Source organism: Magallana gigas, chromosome 3 (genome assembly GCF_963853765.1).
Source record: "Magallana gigas chromosome 3, xbMagGiga1.1, whole genome shotgun sequence".
Classification (NCBI taxonomy): Eukaryota; Metazoa; Mollusca; class Bivalvia; order Ostreida; family Ostreidae; genus Magallana; species Magallana gigas.
The window spans coordinates 40,903,363-40,926,522 of NC_088855.1; the positions used below are offsets into that span (position 1 = coordinate 40,903,363).

The 23,160-nt window shown below is 31.6% G+C and overlaps 2 protein-coding genes across 13 annotated transcripts; one reads left to right on the top strand and one right to left on the bottom strand.

Annotated features, from left to right (window-relative positions):
• Positions 1-1,804: 1,804 nt before the first annotated feature.
• LOC105317210 (NF-kappa-B inhibitor-interacting Ras-like protein 1) lies at positions 1,805-18,407 on the top strand. 12 transcript variants are annotated; one of them, XM_066079785.1, is made up of 12 exons: positions 1,865-1,994; positions 3,367-3,406; positions 4,596-4,760; positions 5,646-5,741; positions 7,478-7,525; positions 7,709-7,804; positions 8,079-8,172; positions 10,432-10,518; positions 11,478-11,498; positions 11,648-11,686; positions 12,436-12,507; positions 18,126-18,407. In XM_066079785.1, the coding sequence occupies exons 3-12, from the start codon at positions 4,662-4,664 to the stop codon at positions 18,182-18,184; spliced, it is 711 nt and encodes a 236-aa protein (XP_065935857.1). In that variant the 5' UTR covers positions 1,865-1,994; positions 3,367-3,406; positions 4,596-4,661; the 3' UTR covers positions 18,185-18,407. The 12 variants fall into 12 exon arrangements, with proteins under 12 accessions (XP_011412073.2, XP_011412072.2, XP_011412081.1 ...); XM_011413771.4 differs by lacking the exon at positions 3,367-3,406 and having other exon boundaries at positions 1,805-1,920; XM_011413770.4 differs by lacking the exon at positions 3,367-3,406 and having other exon boundaries at positions 1,846-1,994.
• Positions 18,408-18,781: 374 nt separating this feature from the next.
• Positions 18,782-21,440, bottom strand: LOC109617245 (delta-type opioid receptor). Its single transcript, XM_020062752.3, has one exon. It carries the CDS (start codon positions 20,838-20,840, stop codon positions 19,539-19,541), a length of 1,302 nt encoding a protein of 433 aa, XP_019918311.3. The 5' UTR covers positions 20,841-21,440; the 3' UTR covers positions 18,782-19,538.
• Positions 21,441-23,160: the final 1,720 nt, after the last annotated feature.

Sequence of the window (23,160 nt, forward strand, 5' to 3'; positions counted from 1 at the left end):
AGCCAGACAGCGTCGATTTGGTTTGACTAGACAAGGAGTTCCCTGGTCTGTGTTAAATTAAGAAATACTGAGAATTGTTCGTTTAATTCCACGTCATTAAAACTCCTTTGTAAAGATCGAGAAAATTCGATTGACAAATAGAAATGTTCTTTGTTGAATTAAATCAATTTAAAGCATTTTTAAAACCATTAAAAAACGTCACTCTCGCCATGCTCTCGTCTGAATTTGTGATTTATATCTTTTTACAGTCAAATATATTGGGTTTATTATCATTATGTACTTTTCCATACGATTAATGGCATTAAATTCAATCGCAAATGAAAAAATTATTCTGCGATCATTTTTTATTCAAACATTATGAATATTACGTAACAATCACCTGGCAGTGGTTTTGTAATATAGCGGTATGACGCATATAGACTGCAGAAGCTTCGTAAACAGAACGGGTCAATGAGAGGGAGTATTAAATGATTGTGATATTGCGCAAATATAAAATTCTTGCAAAGGAATCTTAATCCGGACCAAAATAAATTATATAGAAAAGAAGCGCACAATGTATACACATGTCGATCGACTTCATGTAGATGTATAATATATCAGGCAACATGGTTGAGAACACACACACACACACACACTCTCTCTCTCTCTCTCTCTCTCTCTCTCTCTCTCTCTCTCTCTCTCTCTCTCTCTCTCTCTCTCTCTCTGATATGTAGACTCTCACTAGAGTTGCACAGCATTTGCAAATACAGATTTTTTTTGGGGGGGTGGGGGGGGGGGGGTACTGGGAAAAATTTTTGTTTGCCGGGCGGTTGGTGGGACTATTTTTTTGGTAATTCTACAACGTAAATTTGATCAGATTTTACTGTACAAGGGGATGTATACGGACCCAACCCCACACCAACCCGATCCACACGCATGTTGAAGTTAACTAAAGTCTACTCCACGTGTGGTCTAATAGTATTGATAACCATTAAGTTTCTCCGTATTTATGCATAAACACACACTCAAGCTCAATTAATGCAAAGGAAATAATGAAACTATTTTCTTCGTCTTGAACATAGTACACCTGATTTGTAACAAGCATATTAATTACATGTATCGATTGCGATTTATTTGTATGCCCCATTTCTTCCTTTATTTTTCATTTCGAAAAAAGGGGACATACATGCACTTGCATGCTTACTAAGATAGACAGTCTTACTCTTGTCGTTTGGTTGGTTACGACCATTGCTTTTAATTATATAGCTCAATTCATTGACGTAAAGAGTAGACTGTTATACTGGTACCCCTACAGATGATCAAATTCTCGACAAAAAATATATATATTGTCAGCTCATTGTCTCATAACCTTTTGCTTATTATCGGTCATAAAATACTTTAGACTTCTACTTTGTATCTGCTGACATTGACCCATCATAGGCATATGTCAAGGTCAAAACTACATGTACTTGGAGGACATGCACTAATCTGCTAAATATCTCGAGTTTAAATATTTAAAAATGTGCAGAACCTACATGTAAATCAAAACGCACTGGTTTAAGACTGGCCGAGAGAATATTTAATGCGTTTGTGGTTATTGCCATGGATTATTACAGGGCGGTCGCACACTGAATGTAGCAATAAAAGTCTTCTCTGGTTACCATGTGTTTTTTAACAGTCAGACATGTTTACATCTGAAAAAAAAATCTGATAGAAACCAAACACATGTAAAACAATCCACATGAACAGAAACAACTTTCTTGTGATCTACGCATAAAATGTTTATTACAGAAAAGCTATCTCTGTTCCTTCCTACTAAGCTAGCGACCAACGACATTCCGTCTTTGGCAATTCTTACCGAATCGCACCATCATTTTTACCACCATATATTTTTTCCGGTTATAACGGGAAATAAATAATGTTATTTGATAAACTGAAAAGGTAAATTTTAACAAAATATCGCCATGTTTGCAAACTTAGTGGGTTGCCAACAGTTCAGGTTATAAGAAGAACAAGTGAGTTGATTGATTATTTTGTAACTAAGTTATATGGTTTAGCATTAAAATGAATCACAATTTTGGAATTTTTGATGCAAATTTTATCATGCAGGAGAAAACGTTTTCTCTTTTGAGAAGTGGACAGGCATAGCCTACATCCATTTCTCAAAAGAGAATAGAGAAAACGTACTCTATATAATCATAACATAATGTTTTATAGTTTTAAACAGGTTGGGACCAATCTCCCAAATGGGATATAATAGCCCGTTTGGGATATAATAGCCCAAATGGGATGTAAATTTAAAGTGGAAAAAATAATTTTTTTTTATTTTAATTTTTTTTTTTTATATAAATCCGCATTAATGTGAATCAAATGCAACAAGTTTTGGTTAAGAAGTTTTTCTATATGTCTACAGTATAGTTTGTAAGATTGATCCCCAAGAAGTTTTGGATATACTGAGCGATCAATCTCCGTAATAGTACAGCTACAGAAAAAGTTGTTTACCAAAAGTTGTTGTATTTCATCTATTCTAATGCGGATTTATATAAAAAATTTCAAGATCAAAAATTTTTATTTTTTGCAAATTAAATTTATATCCCATTTGGGCTATTATATCCCAAACGGGCTATTATGTCCCATTTGGGAGATTGGTTCCAACCTGTTAAATACTATTTTAATACATATGATAAAAATAGAAAAAAATAAACTGTTTTTGTCAAATTTAAGAATACAAACAAGGCACGGCATTGTTTAGTCACATTTTCTAAATTTGCTAACAAAGTAATCTTATTATTTTCATATGAATAGATAAAATTTTAAACATTTATGCTCAAATCATGTCAAGACACTTTTAAGAAATTGATGATAAAATTATATTTGTAACAAAAATATTTTTCTAGAAGCTGTCATATATACCGATTATATAATATTATCTAGACATTTCAGCAATGAATAAAAAACTTCAACTATTCATATAAATGACACATAATTTATTTCTTTAATCTACAAACTATATTCATAGTACATATAACACAATGGTAAATAATGCATGAAGGTCTATATAATAAATGTTTGTGTCGCACACATAAGAATACATGTACCGAAAAACAAAAAAAACCCTCGCTATCAACTTCTTGAGATACTCATCAATAAGTTCTCCAATTATATTGCAACCAAAACTTTTATGTTTATATTTATTTAACAATAACATTTATTCCGATTGATTAATTGCCATTTTCTTAAACTGCTCATTAATTCTAATGTACGTACATGTAATTATGTATACAAAAAAAAAACCCAATAGTAACAATGATACAAATGTTTATTGTACAATTTATTTTTTTTGCATCCCAGAATAATTATTAAAAGTATTATTTATGTTTTTTGTAGGGTACATTTTCTCTTGGAGAAAACGCACCCTAGAAATTGGGTAGGTTTTCTCCTAGGAACATTTTCTCCAGCACTCAATTTTATCATCTATTTGGTCAGGTTCAGTACAATCACTAGATTTAGCTATGTAGCTTGAATTACCTTCATAGTTTTATTTACTTACCCAAAGTAGGTATACTTATCTACTTTTATACAATTTTGCTTTTTATGTTAAACAGACTTAAAGTCACAAGGAACTGCCAACTTCTATTTGTACCACAGGGGCTTGTTTAGAAAAAAAAAACATTATTAAAAAAGTGGGTACTTGGGAGGAAAAATAACAAGGGAGGATGCCATTTTGGATGCCGCCTTACATTATCAGCTACTTTTTCATTAAAAATGTTAAACTAGACATGCGCCTATCATATTCCTTAGTAAATGATTCTTTTTTTTCACTCTGGTTTAGTTGTTTTTTACACGAACATTAACAAACTTGTTGATTTCTGGGATAATTTTGAGGGAAATCGAAATAGAAAATTATAGAATACAAATGAAAATTATGCAATGCAAATGGAATATTATAGAATACAAATGGAAAATTACAGCATGCAAATTAATAGAAAATTATGCAAAACAAATGAAAATATATGCAATACAAATGGAAAAGATCGAATATTGCATCGTTCGACATGCCATACAAATCCAATTTTTTAAGCTGCGATAATGTAGCCCTCTCCAATTTTTTTTTATGTCTTGTGTTTTCATTGCAGTTATTTCTGGCCTTGTATCTGTCATAATGAATCCAATGAATGTACTGTAGATTTATAATTAAATTCAAGAATTAAATAGCTGTGTGAAGCTCATCTTGCAGATTTAAAAATCATGCTTTATCTTTCTTACAGAGGTAAACTTGATAAATTATGTATAAAGATAAAAAATTTGGATTTGCAACTTTATTCATGCTTTGATTTAAAATGACAGAATCACAGAATTAAGAACTTGAGTAAAATAAGGAATATACAGTATTCTCTAACATGCATTATCATGAGAATTCAGTAGATCATTGAAAGAGTTATTCCTCTTTGCTTGATTCTGAAAAACTCAGAGTTGTCGAATTTATCCAGAAATGGCCTATAAGAATATTAGATAATTCTCTAAAAATGTGTAAACAAGGCTTCCACATGCAAGATAATTAACTTTCATGCTTTATTTTGATGTCTATCTTAAATTATATTAATTTTTTTTTATAGTAACTGTAATCAAAGAAATGCATGCTGCGATGTCTAGTTTAATGAGGGACCACCAGTAACTTACCAATGGGCAAAATTAGTAAGGTGTTGGTGTGTGGACACGCAGGAGTGGGGAAGACAGCAGCAATTGAACATCTCATTTATGGAACCCACAGTGTTGGCTCTGTAAGTACAAACTATACAACTGATATTGATACTGATCGGTGTGTCTTGTGTCACTGTGTTATGAAATTACTCAGTCTTCATCAATCTTAAACTTGATAGAACCATACAAAAACTTCCAGTTATTCAAAATTTTTTAATTCAGATCGAGGTTAAAACACAGAGAAAAAAGTCAGTGGTCAGGATTTGAAACTTGTTTGATGTTATTGATGATGATATTGATTTTAACTGATAAGAATATGAAATATTCAGAAATCAATTGTTTTGAAATCTATACACCAGTACATAGTGACACTATAAGAGTCTGTTGAAAGAAGTATAAGTACAACTACTACTAGCATCATCTCGACTTCATTTATTTTCTATATACGCATACATTTATAAATACATGTAATACTTGTATATGTGAATATGTAGAGTCTGTCATACTTGTTCTAAGTTCTAAAATCTGTTTTTCTGTCATATAGATAAATTTAATTTATATTATCTAATCAATATTAGCAGGTTTGGTGGGTGCAGATTTGAGTAGTTCATATTTTAATAGGTACATATATTGACTATAAAAATAGAATTATGATCATTTGTAGAAGCTCAATGTTTGTAGATATCATGGATGCCACTTAACTTCTTTAGCCATGTTGTACCCATGGATTGTCACTTGTATATTTACAAGCCATTAAATTAAATTCTCATGGAAATTTTTGCTACCCTTTAATATTGTCCCAAGAAAATGTCACAGTATTTCATTCTGCTAGAACAACTGACCAAAAATTGCACCCAACAAATCACTGAATAGTAGACTATATTGCTTTTATATTGCCAACATTTTGGTTTTTCCTCATTTAGATAAAGAATTCTGATTACTTTATTTCAATGTAACATCTATAGCAAATGTATCCCACCATAGAAGATATCTATTCAGCTATGATTGAGACAGACCGAGGTGTGAAGGAAAAGGTGATCATTTATGACACAGGCTCCCTTGTAAGTAATGGAAACATTCTTTTCAATAACATATTTATTTTCTTGGTTGTAATGTTTGTCTGATATTCTCACTCATAGATACTACAAATGGACCAAAATTAATTCAATGTAAACTGTTAAATGTCTACTACAATACCTGTTGTCTAAGAACATAATTTTGATTTGATTTCTTTATATATATATATATTTTTATAAAACCTGAAGATTTCAAGTTGACTTGAAAGCTAGATGATAAAAAATTGGCAACTGTGTGATTTGTGTTTCTTTGTATATATATTATTGTATACTGTGGAAGGTGATTGATGTTTGCAAAAATGCTGTATTTTAGGCAAAATAACGGGAAAAAGCGATATAAAGCATTTTAAAATTGAGCATATTATTATACAATGTACATTGTATCAAATTTTGACCCCATCTTTTCTGCGTTTTTCGGATCTCAGCTGGTGGTCTTGCCACCAATACTGTGTCTTTTAATGAGGGTATTATATCCAATTATGTGATTAACCACCTGTTGACTCTAGCTGCAGTAATTGCATTGTCGGTGACTCACTAGTGATTCACATCAATTCTCTCCATCATCATTTGTAGACTCAAAACCGTGGTTTGTGACGATGCAGTTATTGTTGCATGGTCAATGTTTACCTAACAGTTTTAGGAAGAGCACGCATTTGTCTCATTTGTATATAAGAGTTGTAAAGCTAAAAAATCGTGTCTTAAATTTTAGGTAATGTGAATATGATTGTTGTTTTGTTGATCATTCTGCCTCTTTAACTGTCTCCAGCTTAACTTGATAATAAATCAATGTCTCAGAGGTAACAAAATCAACTTGTAATGAAATTGTGTTCAAATATGCAACTTTTTACCCATCTATTTTATGCAACCTACCGATTACTGATTTTGTAACCTCTTACCTTTATTCCAATGAGTAACCAGTTAGAAATTCCCATCCCTAATTATAATCTTTCTGATCAATTATACAAACAGGGTAACTCTGCTTTAAGTAATAAAAACGAATTTTTAAGAAAACAATGAACATTTTTATATGTATTTTTTAATAATAAGTCCATATCTTTTTTCATTGGTTTATTTAAAAGACCAGAAACTGTGATTTAAACTTCTCAGAAATTAACTTGTAAATATCATCCATTATTAATCAATAAAATTTACATTTTTTAAACCTAGCTGATTAATTTGATCGATCTAAAATAACAGTGGACCTAAGTGATATTATATTAGTTACTCTTTGTTCTTCTTAATAAATTGATTAAAATGCAAATGCATGACCAAATACAGACTGATGAAATAAAACAAGACTTAAAAAATGAATAATCTTTTAGATTAAATTTTATTTTTACATTTTTTATCTAAGATTTTATAGCATCTTACACAACAATTTTTATATCTGCAAAAAATTGGAGAAAAAAAAACCAAAGCATTTTCCACACTGACCAAGCCACAAATTGGTTTCTATACAAATCTAAGCTTGTCAAAAAGTACATTAAGCACTAACACTTGGTGTTTAGATATTAAGAAAGTAAAATAAAAAATGAATATGAATTTAAACTTACCCTTAAATACCAGAAATAAATGTTTTATTTAAAACCTGGGGTACGAGTCATTTAAAGTTACCAGCTGCCATATGTAATATTTGAATTAGAAATGATACCCTAGGTAAAATTACAATAAGTTTATTTTTATTTTAAAACCTGAAACTGTTGAAAAATATATATTTTCAGACTGAGAATAAGTCAGAACTTCCTCGGCACTATTTCTCATTTCCAGACGTGAGTAATATATTGTGAATTCCACATTAGGAAAAAGATTATGGACTTGTTATATTATGGTGAAAAGAGAACTAAGCAATCAGAGAGCTAATGTTCCCTAAGAGTTTAATAATAACTAACAATAGTTATCAAAAATTATTTTGTATCAAACAGACTACTAGTATACTTTAATATCTTTTTTAGGGATTTGTGCTTTTTTATGATGTTACAAATATGGAATCCTTCCAAAAACTTGACAGAATAAAAAAAGATATTGACCGCTTCAAAGATAAAAGAGAGGTATTTGCCATTTAGAAAAATACGTGATAGTAGATAATTTACTGAAACATTTTATTTTAAGACAGTTTTCACTTTATTGCACCAACAATTTTATTATTAGCAAGTTGTGGAAACAGTGTCCCAACTGTTAATTAATCTTTTTCTTTTGTTACATGATAGTTTGGTACAAAACAGAAGGTGAAAAACGTTGTTCATACTTATAAATGTCACTGTAAAATACATCTTACATTTTGAAAAGAAATATTGGAATTAAGTTAATTTTCTTAAACATTAGGTTCATATAGCAGTTATTGGAAACAAAACTGATTTACAAGAGGGAAGAGAAGTTGACAAAGAGAAGGCAGCAGCATGGGCACAAAGAGAGAAAGGTAATACTGGGATGCTTGCTTGGAAGTGTTTGGGTGTGTGATGTTTAAAATAAAAAAAAATGTAACCCATGATAATTAAATGCTAAAGATGTTCATGAATAAAATTACAATGCGTCCAAACTCCATAAGTACTAGTGCCCCGGCCTGGCCAACATAACACATAAATGTAAGTTGGTTGTTAAAATACTGTAACTTTTTTTTTCTTCTTTTAAACTTGCCCGTTCCATGCTGATTTCATATCATAATGACAAGAATTAAAACATGAAACTCATATTTTATTTTTATTTTATCTTGCACAAAAACATCATGATAATTACGAAAAAATCCTAGATGTAAAGGTGTATTAGGTTTTGCCTGCATGTATGATCATGGCCTTATGAACTGCAATAACTCAAATCATGGAAGATGCTGGCAGAGCCATTGCCAAACAGAAACATTGTTAATTTCTTTAAAAAAATGTGGAAGCATAAGTGATAATCAAATCCACAAAAGCAGCACAGCTGTTTCCATCAATTATGTACTGGTACAATTAATCCCAACATGGACATAATTATTTCATTAGGCTTTTATTGACCTTCTAGTTCCTTCTTTGGTTTATGCAGCGTCAATACTGATCAACGTTTTTAATCTTGGTTTGAGGCGCAAGCGGGGTTTGCTTATTTATATTTAAATATTTAATCATACGATGGCTAAAATTATATAAATATAAGTAATAAGGAATCATTCTTTGAATATTATGAGGTGATAATTTCGGTCGGGGCGTGATCAAATCTATCATAAAGTCCTTCGGGCTTTATTGGATTTGATCACGCCCCGACCAAAATTTTCACCTCATTATACTCAAAGAATGATTCCTTATTCCTTATATATACTTCAGATCACTCTCATGTAAAATTAAAACAAAAATAGTTGCATGCGTGTACATTCAAATTACATGTAATGTGTAAATATGCCACTCTGGAAGATCTTCCGAGAAAGAAATATATGATTAAAATTTCAACAAAATATCAACAGGACGGTTTATATGTACTGTTAGGAATTGTTAATTATGCTTTGAATGAATAAAGAGATAAACAAATCAGCTTGAAAAAGATTTTTACTGGTATATTGAACCTATGTTAACCAAAAACATGGCACGAGCCTTGTTTACATGAATTATGAGCCCTGTATCTTGCTTATAACTCCACGAATGACTCTCAAATTTCATTTGATTATTAGAAATGCATTTCTAAAGCATTGTAAATAATAAAACAGAAAAATAGAATTTGACCGAAACCGTTACCATGCCCCTTTAACTACACAAAAAAGATAAAGAAACAATCTTACATATGTAAGTATATATATATATAATATATATATTATATCTATATATTATGTATATATCTTAGTTTACTGCTACAAAAGATTCCCAAGTCAGTGTAACAAAGCCATTTCTTATTCAATAACAAATGGTGAAGGTGCACATCAATGACATAAACTCACTGCAGATGTACACTTCTGTATGTATAGCATAGCAGATATCTCAATTCATTCAGGAATTGGGCATATACACTGTACCTGTATTTGTTTATCATTCTTCTTTAAAAAAAAATCATTGATTGTGATGTAACAACTGACATGTGACTTTGTTCTTATAGAACAGATGCGTTATTACTAGTATAAATATGACTTTTAACTTATTTTTCAGGTATTTTGTACCAAGAACCATTTCAACAAAACCTTTGACTTTCAGTAGGACGTAACAGTCTATTTGTTGCATCAAATTAAAGTGATGTTGGTATTGAGTGAAATATAAGTAGATTACGTGATCGTTGCTCAAAGGCCAGACAAATCATGTTGATTTCAAAGAGTCATGACCGAGTGATCATCAATGAATTAGACAGGCCAGCTTCACATTGCTGTTTGACACAACTATCCAAAGTCAAAGCTTTTGTTAAAATGATTTTAACTTTTATTATAAATTATATTGTTTATACAAGATAATAGTTTTTAAAGATTGATGAAAAAATGCTGATGTAAACCTCTATGTCCCATCTATGCTATTTTTGCAGCATGAATTACTGTTTCAAGGTATATTAAAGGATATGACATGGATTTCTTTGTTAACCAGTATAAACATAGGATCGTCAAAGGTATGAACCTTTAAACTCGCTGACAAGCAAGTTTGCTGCAAAGGATACAGACAGACCAACATACATTGTCAAAAATGTGTTGGCGGTGCAGTCCCTATTAACCAATATATGCATGTTTTTTCTGCAGTTAAACTATTTGAGGGAACTGTCACTCAAAGAAAGACAATTATCGACCCCTTTGTTTGGATTACCTCAAGGATAACCCAACCCCCGAGTAAGTATTTATGTAGCTGGGTAAAACGTGTTTTATTTTCCATTGCTTTGTTTATACAAAATAGAATAACAACCTGTGTGTTCTACTATGAATTGCTTTGTTTATACACGTACATTTATGTGGGATAGGACAAGAACCTATGTTTACATTTACAAAATATTTCTTCAATCCCAGCTTTTCTTAAGAGAACATGTAGGCAGTAAATAATATATGAACAATGAACAAATCAATAACAACACAAACAAGACAAAACTGGTACTATACAGTTTGACCATTTACAATTTAATGCATGCTTGAACAACCTAGACAAAGTAATCATATTGTAAAAAAAAATCCCTGTTAAAAAGGCATTTGTTGAAACCCATGATGAAAATATGCTTACTTTTTTTATTATATTCAAATAATTACAATAAATGATTTTGTTGATATAAATTATGACTGTTCTATTGTATACTATTAAAATTTATTTGACACAAATTCAACTTTTCAAGATCGTTTGATAAAATATTAGCAGTTGTTAACCAAATACTATACACACATTGCTGACAGAAATTTCGGCTCTTTTGTCAGTGTAATTTTTATTCATTGAAAAAGTGTTTATAACTACCTTATTCACTTAATATGAATTATTTAAGACTTAATCTAAGAAAGATGTATATATATTAAACAACATAATGCTCTCACGTGTTAGGTTTACAAGAATAGTAACCATTGCGGGAACAATCTATACATCTACAATTTTCCTTTATGTCGATGTGTGTTACCTTTACATCCCGTAGGTGATTTAGAAACAAATCCACAGATTTAAGGTGCATGTTATGTTTATCACCAACACAGAGTCCAACACTTTATGTCATAATGCATTGAACATTTAAAACATATCACCTGTATGCTTTTGCACAATTGCATAGAAAGTGTTTTCAGAATTTCAAACTTTTATCATTTTATTTTGATTCTAGAAATACTTAGGCTTAAACATGGTATGTTTTTTAAAGCAGACATTTTCACCCAATTAACATGCCTATTTTTTTTTAAAGGGACACAATGCATTTTTTATATAACATTGGCAGCTGCTGTCTTTATTCTGCAAGTTACCAATGTAATAATTGTTATTCAAATAAAATATTAGTTAACAGATCAAAACAAAGTCGCTGGCAAACCATTGCAGGTATTGGTTACATTGCTCTGTTCCAGTTCTTTTCCTTCTAGAAAAGCATTGTTATGATATATTGGACATGTTATCTGTTCTTCTTCATTATATGCTACTGTTCTTATTTTCTGTGTTCTAAAGCCACTGCAAAAATATTGACTTGAACAGTTGTTGCCTTTGCCATAATATTTCTATTTCAATGTTTACTGGCATGATTTATTAACTTTTCAGAAAAGAACAAAGTTTGTTTATAATTTAAACTTTTATTGCATGTTGCAAAACAATCTTTGCGTTTCATTTAGGAATATATTTCTTGGATAATGCTGATTTTGTTATGAAATATTGTATATATTTTTAACGGAAATGTTTCTGTGAGCGAAATATCTGGCCCGCTCTCCATTTCTTGGGATAACATTTAATGCATTTGAACGTAAGTTAAACTAATTGATAATTTGGTTAAATATTTTTTAAACATTTTATTATGAAATATGGTTCTTAGAGGTATAAAATGCCAAGTGAAATTATTTCTTACCAATCTTCACCCTCAACTCAAAAGTGATGAATAAAATTTGCCTGTTAGGCTTTTCCCCAGCATGCAGGTGTTTAGAAGAAAGCGTGCAAATGTGATATGCAGTGTAATGTAAAACAGCAGCTCGTTTTTTATTTCTCTACTTCAAACTGTATGTAAACACAGTTACCAATTCATTGCAAAAGTAAAATTAGTTTCATGCATTTCTGTATAAACATATGAAAAAACTTTGTTTTAGCGAAAGGAAAGTATGTTGCTGCACAACAGAAACGTTTGACAACATTGCAAATGTCTCTTCGAGATTTGCCAGGTACACAAACATCCCTTTAGCATTTGGTCAAAGACAACCCCGCATGTATATTCATAGCAGCATACAAAATAGTACTGCCAGGATATTTTAGCTGAGAGATGTGATGCGCTCTATTCATTCAATATTAAACTAATATTAGTCTAGATAAAGTCCAATTCGTTAGAAAATAGCTTAACCTATTACCATACTCGTTTGTAAAAATGTAACACACAGGCATGAAATAATATATATAAATTTTTTTTCAAATATATGTATGTAGTTGTTAATAATGTTCAAAATTTTAACAAAAATCAAATAAATAAGAAATTGTTGTCTGGCAAGACATACATATTTGCTGAAATTGTTTTCATTTTGTGTCTTAGTAGTAATAAACACTGAATGTTGTATTTGCACCGATTGGCCTGTATAAGAAACAGAACCGTAATGGTCATAGAAACTGTTATGTGTATTACATAAATTTCTACTAACCTGAATTCGACTTTGTAAATGTTGATTCTATATTAATCATTAAAACGTAAGTTACACATATACCATTTCTTGGCCGCTTCATGAAGCTTTTGGACGATTTGTCAAGAATCTCTTAATTGAAATAACATACCCAAGGCGCAAGTATTTTTTGTTTCATCAAATTTTTAATGCGATAAAGCATTTGTTGTCAACCAAGTTTTATAACAACATAGAAACCATTTAGCTATTCTTGCCACACTTTGATTTTTGTTTCTACAAGTAAGTCTACCCAGTACATGTGATTAAAGTATTTTATTGATATGATTTGATAATTTATAGTACTGTGAATGTACCGTGTATGGTTTTGATTAGCACATGAAAAGTATCACCTCTAAAACCAACCAATTAATTAAAATCTTCGTCGTTTTCTTTATAGAAAAATAAACAACTGCAAAGGGCTGACAAATGTTTATGATAGGAAGAGTGCGTTTCTCGTCTGCCATTTATTGAGGCATTTTAAATTTTACCCTGCTCCGTCATTCCGTCAACATTAACTTTCATTATCTTGCAACTATTGCATACATTTAACTCAAATGATACTTATATGAAAACGTCATATAATTAACAAATTGAACTTTAAAACGCATATGAATTGCATATACAGGTATTTTACCAGAAAAAGCCTGGACAAATTCGAATTCGGTCCAGACAAGGTGCAGGTCCGTAGCTCCAGTTCTGAAAAAATCCGTCCATCCGAATTATTTCACACCGGGAGCTACAGACCTGCTGCTAGTATCGATCCACATCTGATAATATTTTATATAGAGTTATGCCTCTTGAACTTAAAAAAAGAGAATTTCTAATTTACGCTCTTTTAACTTGTGTGTGTGTGTGTGTGTGTGTGTGTATATATATATATATATATCTATATCTATATCTATCTATATATATATATATATATATATATATATATATATATATATATATATATATATATATATATATATATATATATATATAATCAGAAAAAAATACGGATTTCATTTGGATTTGGTCCAAGTCCGATGATTTTTGGCAAAGTTTCTTGCCATTTTTACTGTTGTACTTTCGGAAGGGTTTATATAACAAGCTGAAATTGCATGTATAACAATTCAAACAGAAAATACAGACCTATTTCGAATTTGATCCAAGATTGATGATTTTTGACAGAGTTATCGTCAATAAACTTTAAAATCATCTGTTAAAAGAAATGTGAATCAAATTTTGGCTGCCTATGGGGTATTCCTGGCGTCACGAAACATCTAGTTCTACAAAATACTATTATTTACATAGGTGTAGTACAGAGAAATTCATAACGCTTTAGCTTAAAAATGGGAATAAGTTTCAAGATGTCAAATAACCTTTATTGAAAAGAACACTCTTTGTACAATGTGAATTAATTGTATCATGGGAGAAATTTGTCTTATTACCAATTTTCGCTCAGAATAGATTTCTCATAATTTTATTTCGTTAATTGAAAGGATTGGGATATTGTTTGAGTCCTGTCTCTCATTCTGTTACAAACTTTAACCCTTCTTTTAGTTTTAACAATATTTTATTTTAATATGAAATAGGATCGGACAACAGACTTGCCTATTCTTTCCTCTCCTTTTAGCCCGAAGTAGAGAAATTTAAGACTTATAGATATATGTTAGGGAAAACCGCCAACTTTCGCTCAGAATAGGTTTGTCATACTTTCATTGAAAGGATGGGGGAGAGAGGTTTCAGGCATATAGATATATATTAGTGAAAACACCCCGAGAAACTAGCTGACAAATTTGATAGACTAGGTTCTCCCTATCTTAATCAGTTGTACAAAAACCGAATTGGTGGCCAAAAAACTATCCATTTGTCGATGAAAATATTAGTCTAAAACATGGATATTCACTGAACAAGACCGAGAAATGGAAAACTAATTGTAATTTACCACGATAATAATGACCAGGAGTAGACAAATACATATACAAGAGAGGCTTATTAAACTTCTCCGGTTTAGATTTATATGTCATTATATTACACATTTCATAGACTACGAAGTTAAAATGAATGTCTTGTTCATAATACTTGGAATATCATTCCCTCATCATCATTAAAGTACTAAATGTTAAGTAGATTCTTGACTGTTGCACATAGTCAGCTAACAACTTTAAATCTACAGGTATATGATTCATATTTCTTTTTTGCTCGGAAATGATATTTTATTGAAATTTTCTTTAAACAAAGTTACACCTTACAGGTATTTGGTGCAGGTACTTATCATTTTAACTTATTCTCCTGAAAAAAATTAACTTGTGCATGATAGTGCATTTTTGAAATTGGTTAACATTAAGGATCTCTATTTGCACATACAAACTAGGTATCTTGGGCGAGGGGGATCACAGAATGTCGAACAGATCAATTTATTTTACATCGAATTGGAGTCCAAATCGGTCAAAGCTATTAAAGAAATTAATTAAGAGTTGATTAATTAAACTTGGCTGTCCAGACTGTGAATGTTGCTTCTTTTAATATTTTGACAGACCCTGGACGTTTTGCTATTTTTGTTTCTTACTTTTTAATAATGTGCTGGGACATATATGACTTTTTGAGTCAACCTTGGTTCAAACTTTTACTAATTTGATAAATTGATTATGAAATTCATAACCCATTGATGCCAAGTTTCGATTGTAGGATCAGTTTGCATGCAGAAACGCTGCTATTACTTACCATTTTTTTTTATGGCTAACGTTACATTATTAGAACTTTTGTATTCGAATCTTCAAAACGAAGATTATCTTTGATTTCCGGAAATTTTACAAAGCCTTTCATATATTGTTATTTGATAAAATCTAATAAAACGTGCATGAAATAACTAGATCAATATGTAATTAACTAGATCGAGTCAAAACTGACCATGTAAATCTCGATGATTTGTTACTGAGCTGGCTATTAAGTTGCTTAAAAAAAATGCAAATAAAATTCAATGAAGAATAAACGTCAATCAACTATTCCTATCAATAAAAATAAAGCATAAATCTAGCTTCGAATGTAGAACATAGCGTTCAATTCAGTACATATCCGATGCAAACTTTTTAAAGAAAACTTGTGGCGGACACCGTTGCATTTTGGATATCCAGATTTTTTAGCACTATATACTACCGTTGTTTTTCAACGAAATCTTACTTAACAGTGTTGGAACAACAAAATTGTAAAATCATAATGAAACAAGTTAAGGTACCTCACTACACTTAGACATATTTTAAGACTACGTCACAAGATGGTGATTTAAATGTTTTGTTAAACTGTTTGTATCAATCGTTTGGGTTGTATATTGTCATAGCTCAGTGTTTAAAGTATCGCAGATCATGAGTTCCAATTCGCCGTAAGCTTTTCTTCATGTGCACTGAATTGATTTTTATGAAAATGTGATTTTTCATTAAAAAAAAAAATTGCTCATTTTTCGCCCATTTGACTTTGGTACTTCTTATGCCTAATGCTATCTATCGTAATCAAATAATGTTTCTGCTGACTTGAGAAACTAATTCAAGGTGTAGTGAGCAACCTTAGCGTAAAAGATCTACGATATAATGAAATTCTGATTACAAGAGAGATTAATTTTCCTCATTTCCGATTTTAAAGATCCCGGGGTTTTTTTCAAAATGACTTTGTCTAACGACTTCATATTTAAAAAGTTTGTCTGAATTTCTTGATATTATGGGGATTTTATGTGGGGGTTTTTTTTTTACTGATATGAAGGGATGGGGTTCAAAAATTTGGACACAAAGGGATCAAAAGTGATAGATTAGATTTCATAAAAACTAATTGTTCTGTTTGAAATAATGCCTTTTTTTGGTATAAAGAATGATTTAAAAAATAATATGCATCAATTACCTCTCCATGTTGCATTACGTTTTATTTTGTAAAGTGATAAATGAGTCATATATCAATTGTTGCCCAGGTGGACAATATGGTCCTTGTGGTTTTTTTTTAATTTTAAGAGGATCAAATATTGGTGCTAAGTTGCTTGATGCGTAAAAATTCTTGACCGGTCTGTATCTTTCATATTGAAAACATTGGAAGTTCTTACTGCACACAAAAATTGCATATGAACTGAGAGTGCCCAATGAACTTTACACAGTGTCAGTTAAGCAAGTTCAAGTTATTTTGTTAAAAAAAAGACGCATAATTCCTGTTAGGCCATATCTTGTAATGGAACATGATTAAAAGCTAAATTTTGACTCAAAGATTGCTTGTGACCTGTAAATATGTCCTGCCTTGAGCTTGGTCATTTTGCATGTTCAAAGTCACTATAAGAAATGAAAATCTATACTTGAGTTATTATATTTCAGTTCTTGGCGTGGGTATTATTTGTGAACTTGCTAACAATACGTCTAGAAATCTCGATTCTTCATTTAAAATTGTTCTAAATGTGATGAAAGAATTTACAACAAATGTGCTAAACGAACTAATAACGGTTTACTAGAAGGTGTTTATTACAGAATTAAAGTGATAAGTGTTTGATCTTAGTCTAGCCTTGTATCCACCGCACCCTTGCGTTATCAAAACAATTAAATGCTTTCTTTGGTGATTCGTGCGAGATATGAAGATGTAGACATTATTCTGCAGTGATCGCTACCTTCGTAGCCACATGTATCACCCAAAAAAGCAATTTGCTGTTTATATTTGATCGTATTATTAATAAAAATCAGTATGTTAGCTACAGAAAGTAGCCAAATTGTTTTCTAAGGAAATTTGAGTCTGACGTCATCATGATTATTTCGTGCAGTCCGTGAATTTTCTTAGGTAGGTGAAGGTTTTGACCAATTAATAAACGGGGCGAGTAGATTTCAATCCTGTTACTTTCAACAGAACTTAAATTACAATTACTGTAAGAAATAGAGGGAATCATACTCGTCTTGGGTGTAAATAATATCATAATACAATCAGCAAAAGCCAGCATTATTCTTTAGAGACAATTGTTCCCATCAATAAACAATAAAAAAAACCACACTCACACTCAAAAAATAAAATAAAAACCTGGTGAGTAGAAAAATTTCGTTTTCGTTTTTGAATAGAACCTGATTTAATTAAAAAATATATTGCTTATTGTCCTAAGAATTGCTTCATCTCTCGTTTCTTTTTTTATTTCATAGGTAAACCTGCGTTCTTGTCAGGTAGAAAGGGAAAAGGTGCTAATGTTAACACAGACTGAAACGCAATAAGCAGCAGATGGAAGCTTTTACAGATTTTATTTAATCATTGTCTAGTCATACGCTTGGTTAATTGGATGGTGTTGAAGATGTCCTGTTGCCTAAAAAGACGTTTTTCAAATAGCTGTTTCGTTGTTTTATTTAGATTATATGTTGTGAATGTTAACTTTCCTCTGAATTTTAATATAATTCTTATGTGCAGTTTGATAAACCTTGCAGATTGATTGCGTTAGTTATATTTAGATTTAAGGAGAGAAACAATATTGTCACTACTATATCGTCTGTATGTAAATCTGAGTTAACTTTCTTAGAGAATGCACAATCTCTCACAGCAATGGCGAACTTAGAGGTGAAAATTTCGAAAATCTGATCACAATAAATTATTCTTTTTCCCCTTATGTAAGTTTTTAAGGAGTTTGAGATTACATCGACACCTAAGCTATACTGGTATCATAATCGATGCAATGTGGTGTAAACGGACCCACTTAGTCGGATTGGTAAGTTACAAGATAACGAAAAATTCGTATAATCCTGCCAATATTTCGACATATTTTACATTCATTTGTCTAGTGTGTGATATTCCATCTAACATTAAGGCATAATTTGGAATTATTTTATGACAGTTTTTGTCAGAGATTTTTCAACAACTATAAATCGCAGATGCTTGAAATTTTTACATGCTCTTGTGTAGGTGTGCCATATGTTGGGATTTATTTGTGGATCAATTAGAAGTCAACTTAATTGATGGCTTTGTTTATTATTTATATGTATAAGAATTTTTTAAAAAATTGTCAGATATTTCTTAGCAACTATTAATCGGAGATGCTTGAAATTTTTACACACTCGTCGTTGAGGCATGCTATGTGGTTACTAGTAACTTAATTTTTTAACAAATTCGATTTCAGCTTTCTTTTCAATAAATTCATTTTAGAGCGGGGTATCGCTAGTGAGCATTGGCACACATATCTTGTTTTACCAAAAATTTATCATATAAATCTTTTTAACAATTTAACAAAATTTAATAAGATGTTTCAAGTTGGGTTTTCCAGCATTTTTCTTTTTTGCATCTGCACAGATGCTTGTGCAACACTATAGTGAAGCCATCTCATTTGATTGATTTAATGTAGTTTTCAACTTCTTATATGGTAAATATGAATAATGAATCATTATTATTTTATGCCAGTTTGTATTAGGAACGGATATAATTAAACACCATCAGGTTTGTTTATATAAAGAATGAATAACCAAGATCTTTTTTGAAATTGAATCATAGAAAATCATAACAAGAATGTGTCATCATAAAAGCAAAGAAAATAAGTGATGTAGTAAACATTTTATTTGTCAGATTATAATATTTTACAACCAACGTGTATTGTTGACTTTACATACTACGCGTTGAATCCTAGCTACTTCGTGAGAAGTCATCGTGTGACTGGATAATCTTTTTGTATGATAATTGTCATTGTTCCTTCTACACTTGGGGGTAACTATTCTGTAGAGGGCTTTGCGAAAGTTTGTTCCAAGAGCACAGTATAAAACAAAATTAATAGAGTGGTTAATGTACATCAACATTTTAGCAATACTATAAAGAAGATATAAGACAGAAAATTCCTTCATGGATTTGTCTGTCGAATTATTCCAAAAAGTGTTCAGAATAGTTGCCACATTCATTGGTAAGGCTGTAACAAGGAAAGTACAAGATACTGAAAAAAGCATCATCGTGGTCTTCCGATTTTCTTTGGAAAGTCTGGAAACGAGGTGAGATTTTGTACTTCTCCGAGGAAGGGACATAAGTTTCTTCCTTCTGTCTTTCGACTTGCAAACCGACCGGATGATGAAACCATTTAACACCACAAGTATAGTGAAAGGTAGGAACGAGTATACTACAGCGTCTATCCACGGCCAGATATTGTTGATCATCGTCCAAGACGACGGGCGGATTTCGCACTTTGGAGCATCATTTCTTACTTGAATTTCAGCAAGCACCAAAAAGTGGACATTGATGGCACACATCAGTGCAACAATGGCGGCACATATTATCTTCGCCTGGCGCATTCTTTTGGATGACAGGGTGCGGAACGGATATTTTACCACTACAAACCGCTCCACCGTAACAGCAATGATAACCCAGACCGAGACATCGCTGAAAAAATGTCCAAAAAAGATAGAAAATTTACATGTCAAGTCCGATATGTCTTGAACATCTTTTCCTATCAGGTGTTTTCCCCAAATTCCTGCGAGTCCAGTTAGCAAAACTGCAAAGTCCATGACCGAGAGAAAGCACAGGTAGAAGTATGTAGACACTTTTTTCCTCTGGCGTTGCAAGACGATGAAGGATAGCAAATTTCCGAGAATTCCGAAAAACAAAATAGGTGAAATGTATAGCAGGAGTAGATTACTGATGCGGAATGTTGCGAGAAGTTCAGTATACGGGAAAGAACCATTGAAACTTTCACAAGTTTTCGCAAAGCCAAGTTCGACCATCATTGACTTGAGGTCCGTTAGGTTGTATCCATTTTCGTTTAACAAATTCTTGAAGATTTGACTGCAATTCATTTTTTTTTTTTGGTTTTTACTTGTACCAGTGGACGTATCAGAGAAAGTAATACAAGATATAGATATTCTACTCAATTTATATATACCCGAGAAGATTTTCATTGGTTATGGCATTTAATGTGTTAATGATGTTAAGTTTGATTCGCCAACCGATTTCAGATTTCATTTATATGTAACATGCAGTGCTTTAAAAAGATTCTTCATATGGTAAAATATGAGGCCATTTTGCTAAGTTAAAAGGATTAGATTTAAAGAGGCTATTATTTATAGCAACGGACTACGTCAAATCATTGATTCCAATTTACAGCGCACAAAACTCTAGACAGGTTTGGACTAAACCCTTTTTTTAAGAAATACCTAGACTATGACCCATGCGTGCACTGGTTGACATTGCATTATAATGGTATCGGACATTTACGAAATAGATACATCGACACACCGTATTGTTGACGTTTACATAACCAAGCTGTAAGCCTCCAATTCACTACACTCTTCTCAGTTAGAATAATCTAACTGTGTCTCGGGACAGGTCTTCACCACAGTTAGAATACCTCCCAAATATTCGTAATGTAGAAAAAATTTCAGAATCGCTCCAAAACGATTTTATCGAAAATTAACAAAGCATTGAAAATAAGTCAAATTATTCATAACAAACCGTTTTGATGCTGTAAATACCTTTCATCTAAAAATTTAATCTATACTACTATATTAAAATAATAGACTCGAGTTTTTGGGCTTTAATACGGAGAAAACTAAAGAGCCTTCCGAGATTAGCGTGAATGTAATGCGCTTGCGCAAGATTGTAAAAAAAAAAAAAAAAATCCAGATGATTTCCGGATTTTTAAAATGAATTTTAGTTGATTATTAATAAGTAAAGCTTGATTGAGAAAAAATAAAAACAAATTGGTAATCTTCGAAGACCAATGATATTTCAAATATATAAAACAAAAGACAGTACTTTTCTGATTTCTCGGTATTAAAGCCCCAAAAATTCGAGTCTATTATTTTAATATAGTAGTATAGATAGATGTCCACGGGGAAAGAAAACTTTTTCTGGATGTTAACTACTAACGGTCGCTTTACTTGCCTCATAGTTAGCTTTAAACATCAAACCTTCTTTAAAACACCACACCACCTCGGAAAGTGCAGTTTTTAATTCACATGCAGATCGAAAGACGTATTTTTTAATTGCATGTAGACAGCCCTCGCTGCTTCTTTTTACGAGGCTGTACAAGTATTGTGTGACATCTGCTCTCAAATTTATGTTATTGAGAAATTTCTATTATTATCAAATATATAAAATTTTCCTTCATTTTTATCTAATGGTGGAAAGGACAGGAGCGTACGTGACAAATCCCCCGCATTCCTTACATAATATTTACTTCATTTCATTAAGTACTAGTACGTTGTACTTTGCTCATAACAAGTTAACAAAAAGATCAATTTGGCATTCAATAATTTTTCTTACCAGTTATTTCACTTTGATTAAGTCTGTTTTCTCAATGGTCGATGCATTACGCAATGACGGCAAATATTTGTCAGCTTTTGGTGCATATTGTTGATGTCTTGCATAGCTTAAAACCCAAATTACGGAACAGACGTGTGCACAACATTTGACGGTCCTAGTCCCTCCTTTACACTGGCAATACCATCCCTGGATTTTGGTAGGGGAATACTGGATCCAACGGTTATATTGCATGCTAATAACATGACGAGACTGGATACAAAATGTGAAATCTGCCTGAAATCTTTCAAAAAGAACTATGAAACCTATGATTTTGGCGAAATACTTAAAGGTCTGGTCTACATAATCATAAATTCAGTTTTCCTTCCAGGTGTGTGGGAGTCAAGAAGATAATTTTAAAACATCATATGCATTAACACCTATACATCCATTTTGGACCTGCTCTAGAGTCAAAACACATACTCCAGAGGACATGAAATTTTAAAATTTAAGTAGAGGACTTCCTGGTAAACATTTATGAAGTGAGTTTTTCATACAGATGTGTGAGAATAGAGAAGAAGATTTTAAAACATTATATGCATGAACATATTGCTATATTGCCCCCCCCCCCATGTCCTAAACCCCTGACCCACGGGCCATGAATTTCACAATTTAGGTAGAGGAGTTAGTGGACATTATAGCCATGCATTCAGTTTTTTGTCCACATTATTGGGAGTAAAGAAGAAGATTTTTTAAGATTTAATACATTTTTACTCTATGGCCATATTGGCCCCACCCTAGAGCCTGAACCCCTGATAAAGGGGCCATGAATTTCACAGTTTTGGTAGAGGGCGTCATGGACATCATAACTATGCAACCAGTTTTTATCCTTACATCTGTGGAAGTAAAGAAAAAGATTTTTGAAAATGAAATCCTGAAATACATTGGATTATGAGTTATCGCATCTCGGCAAATTTA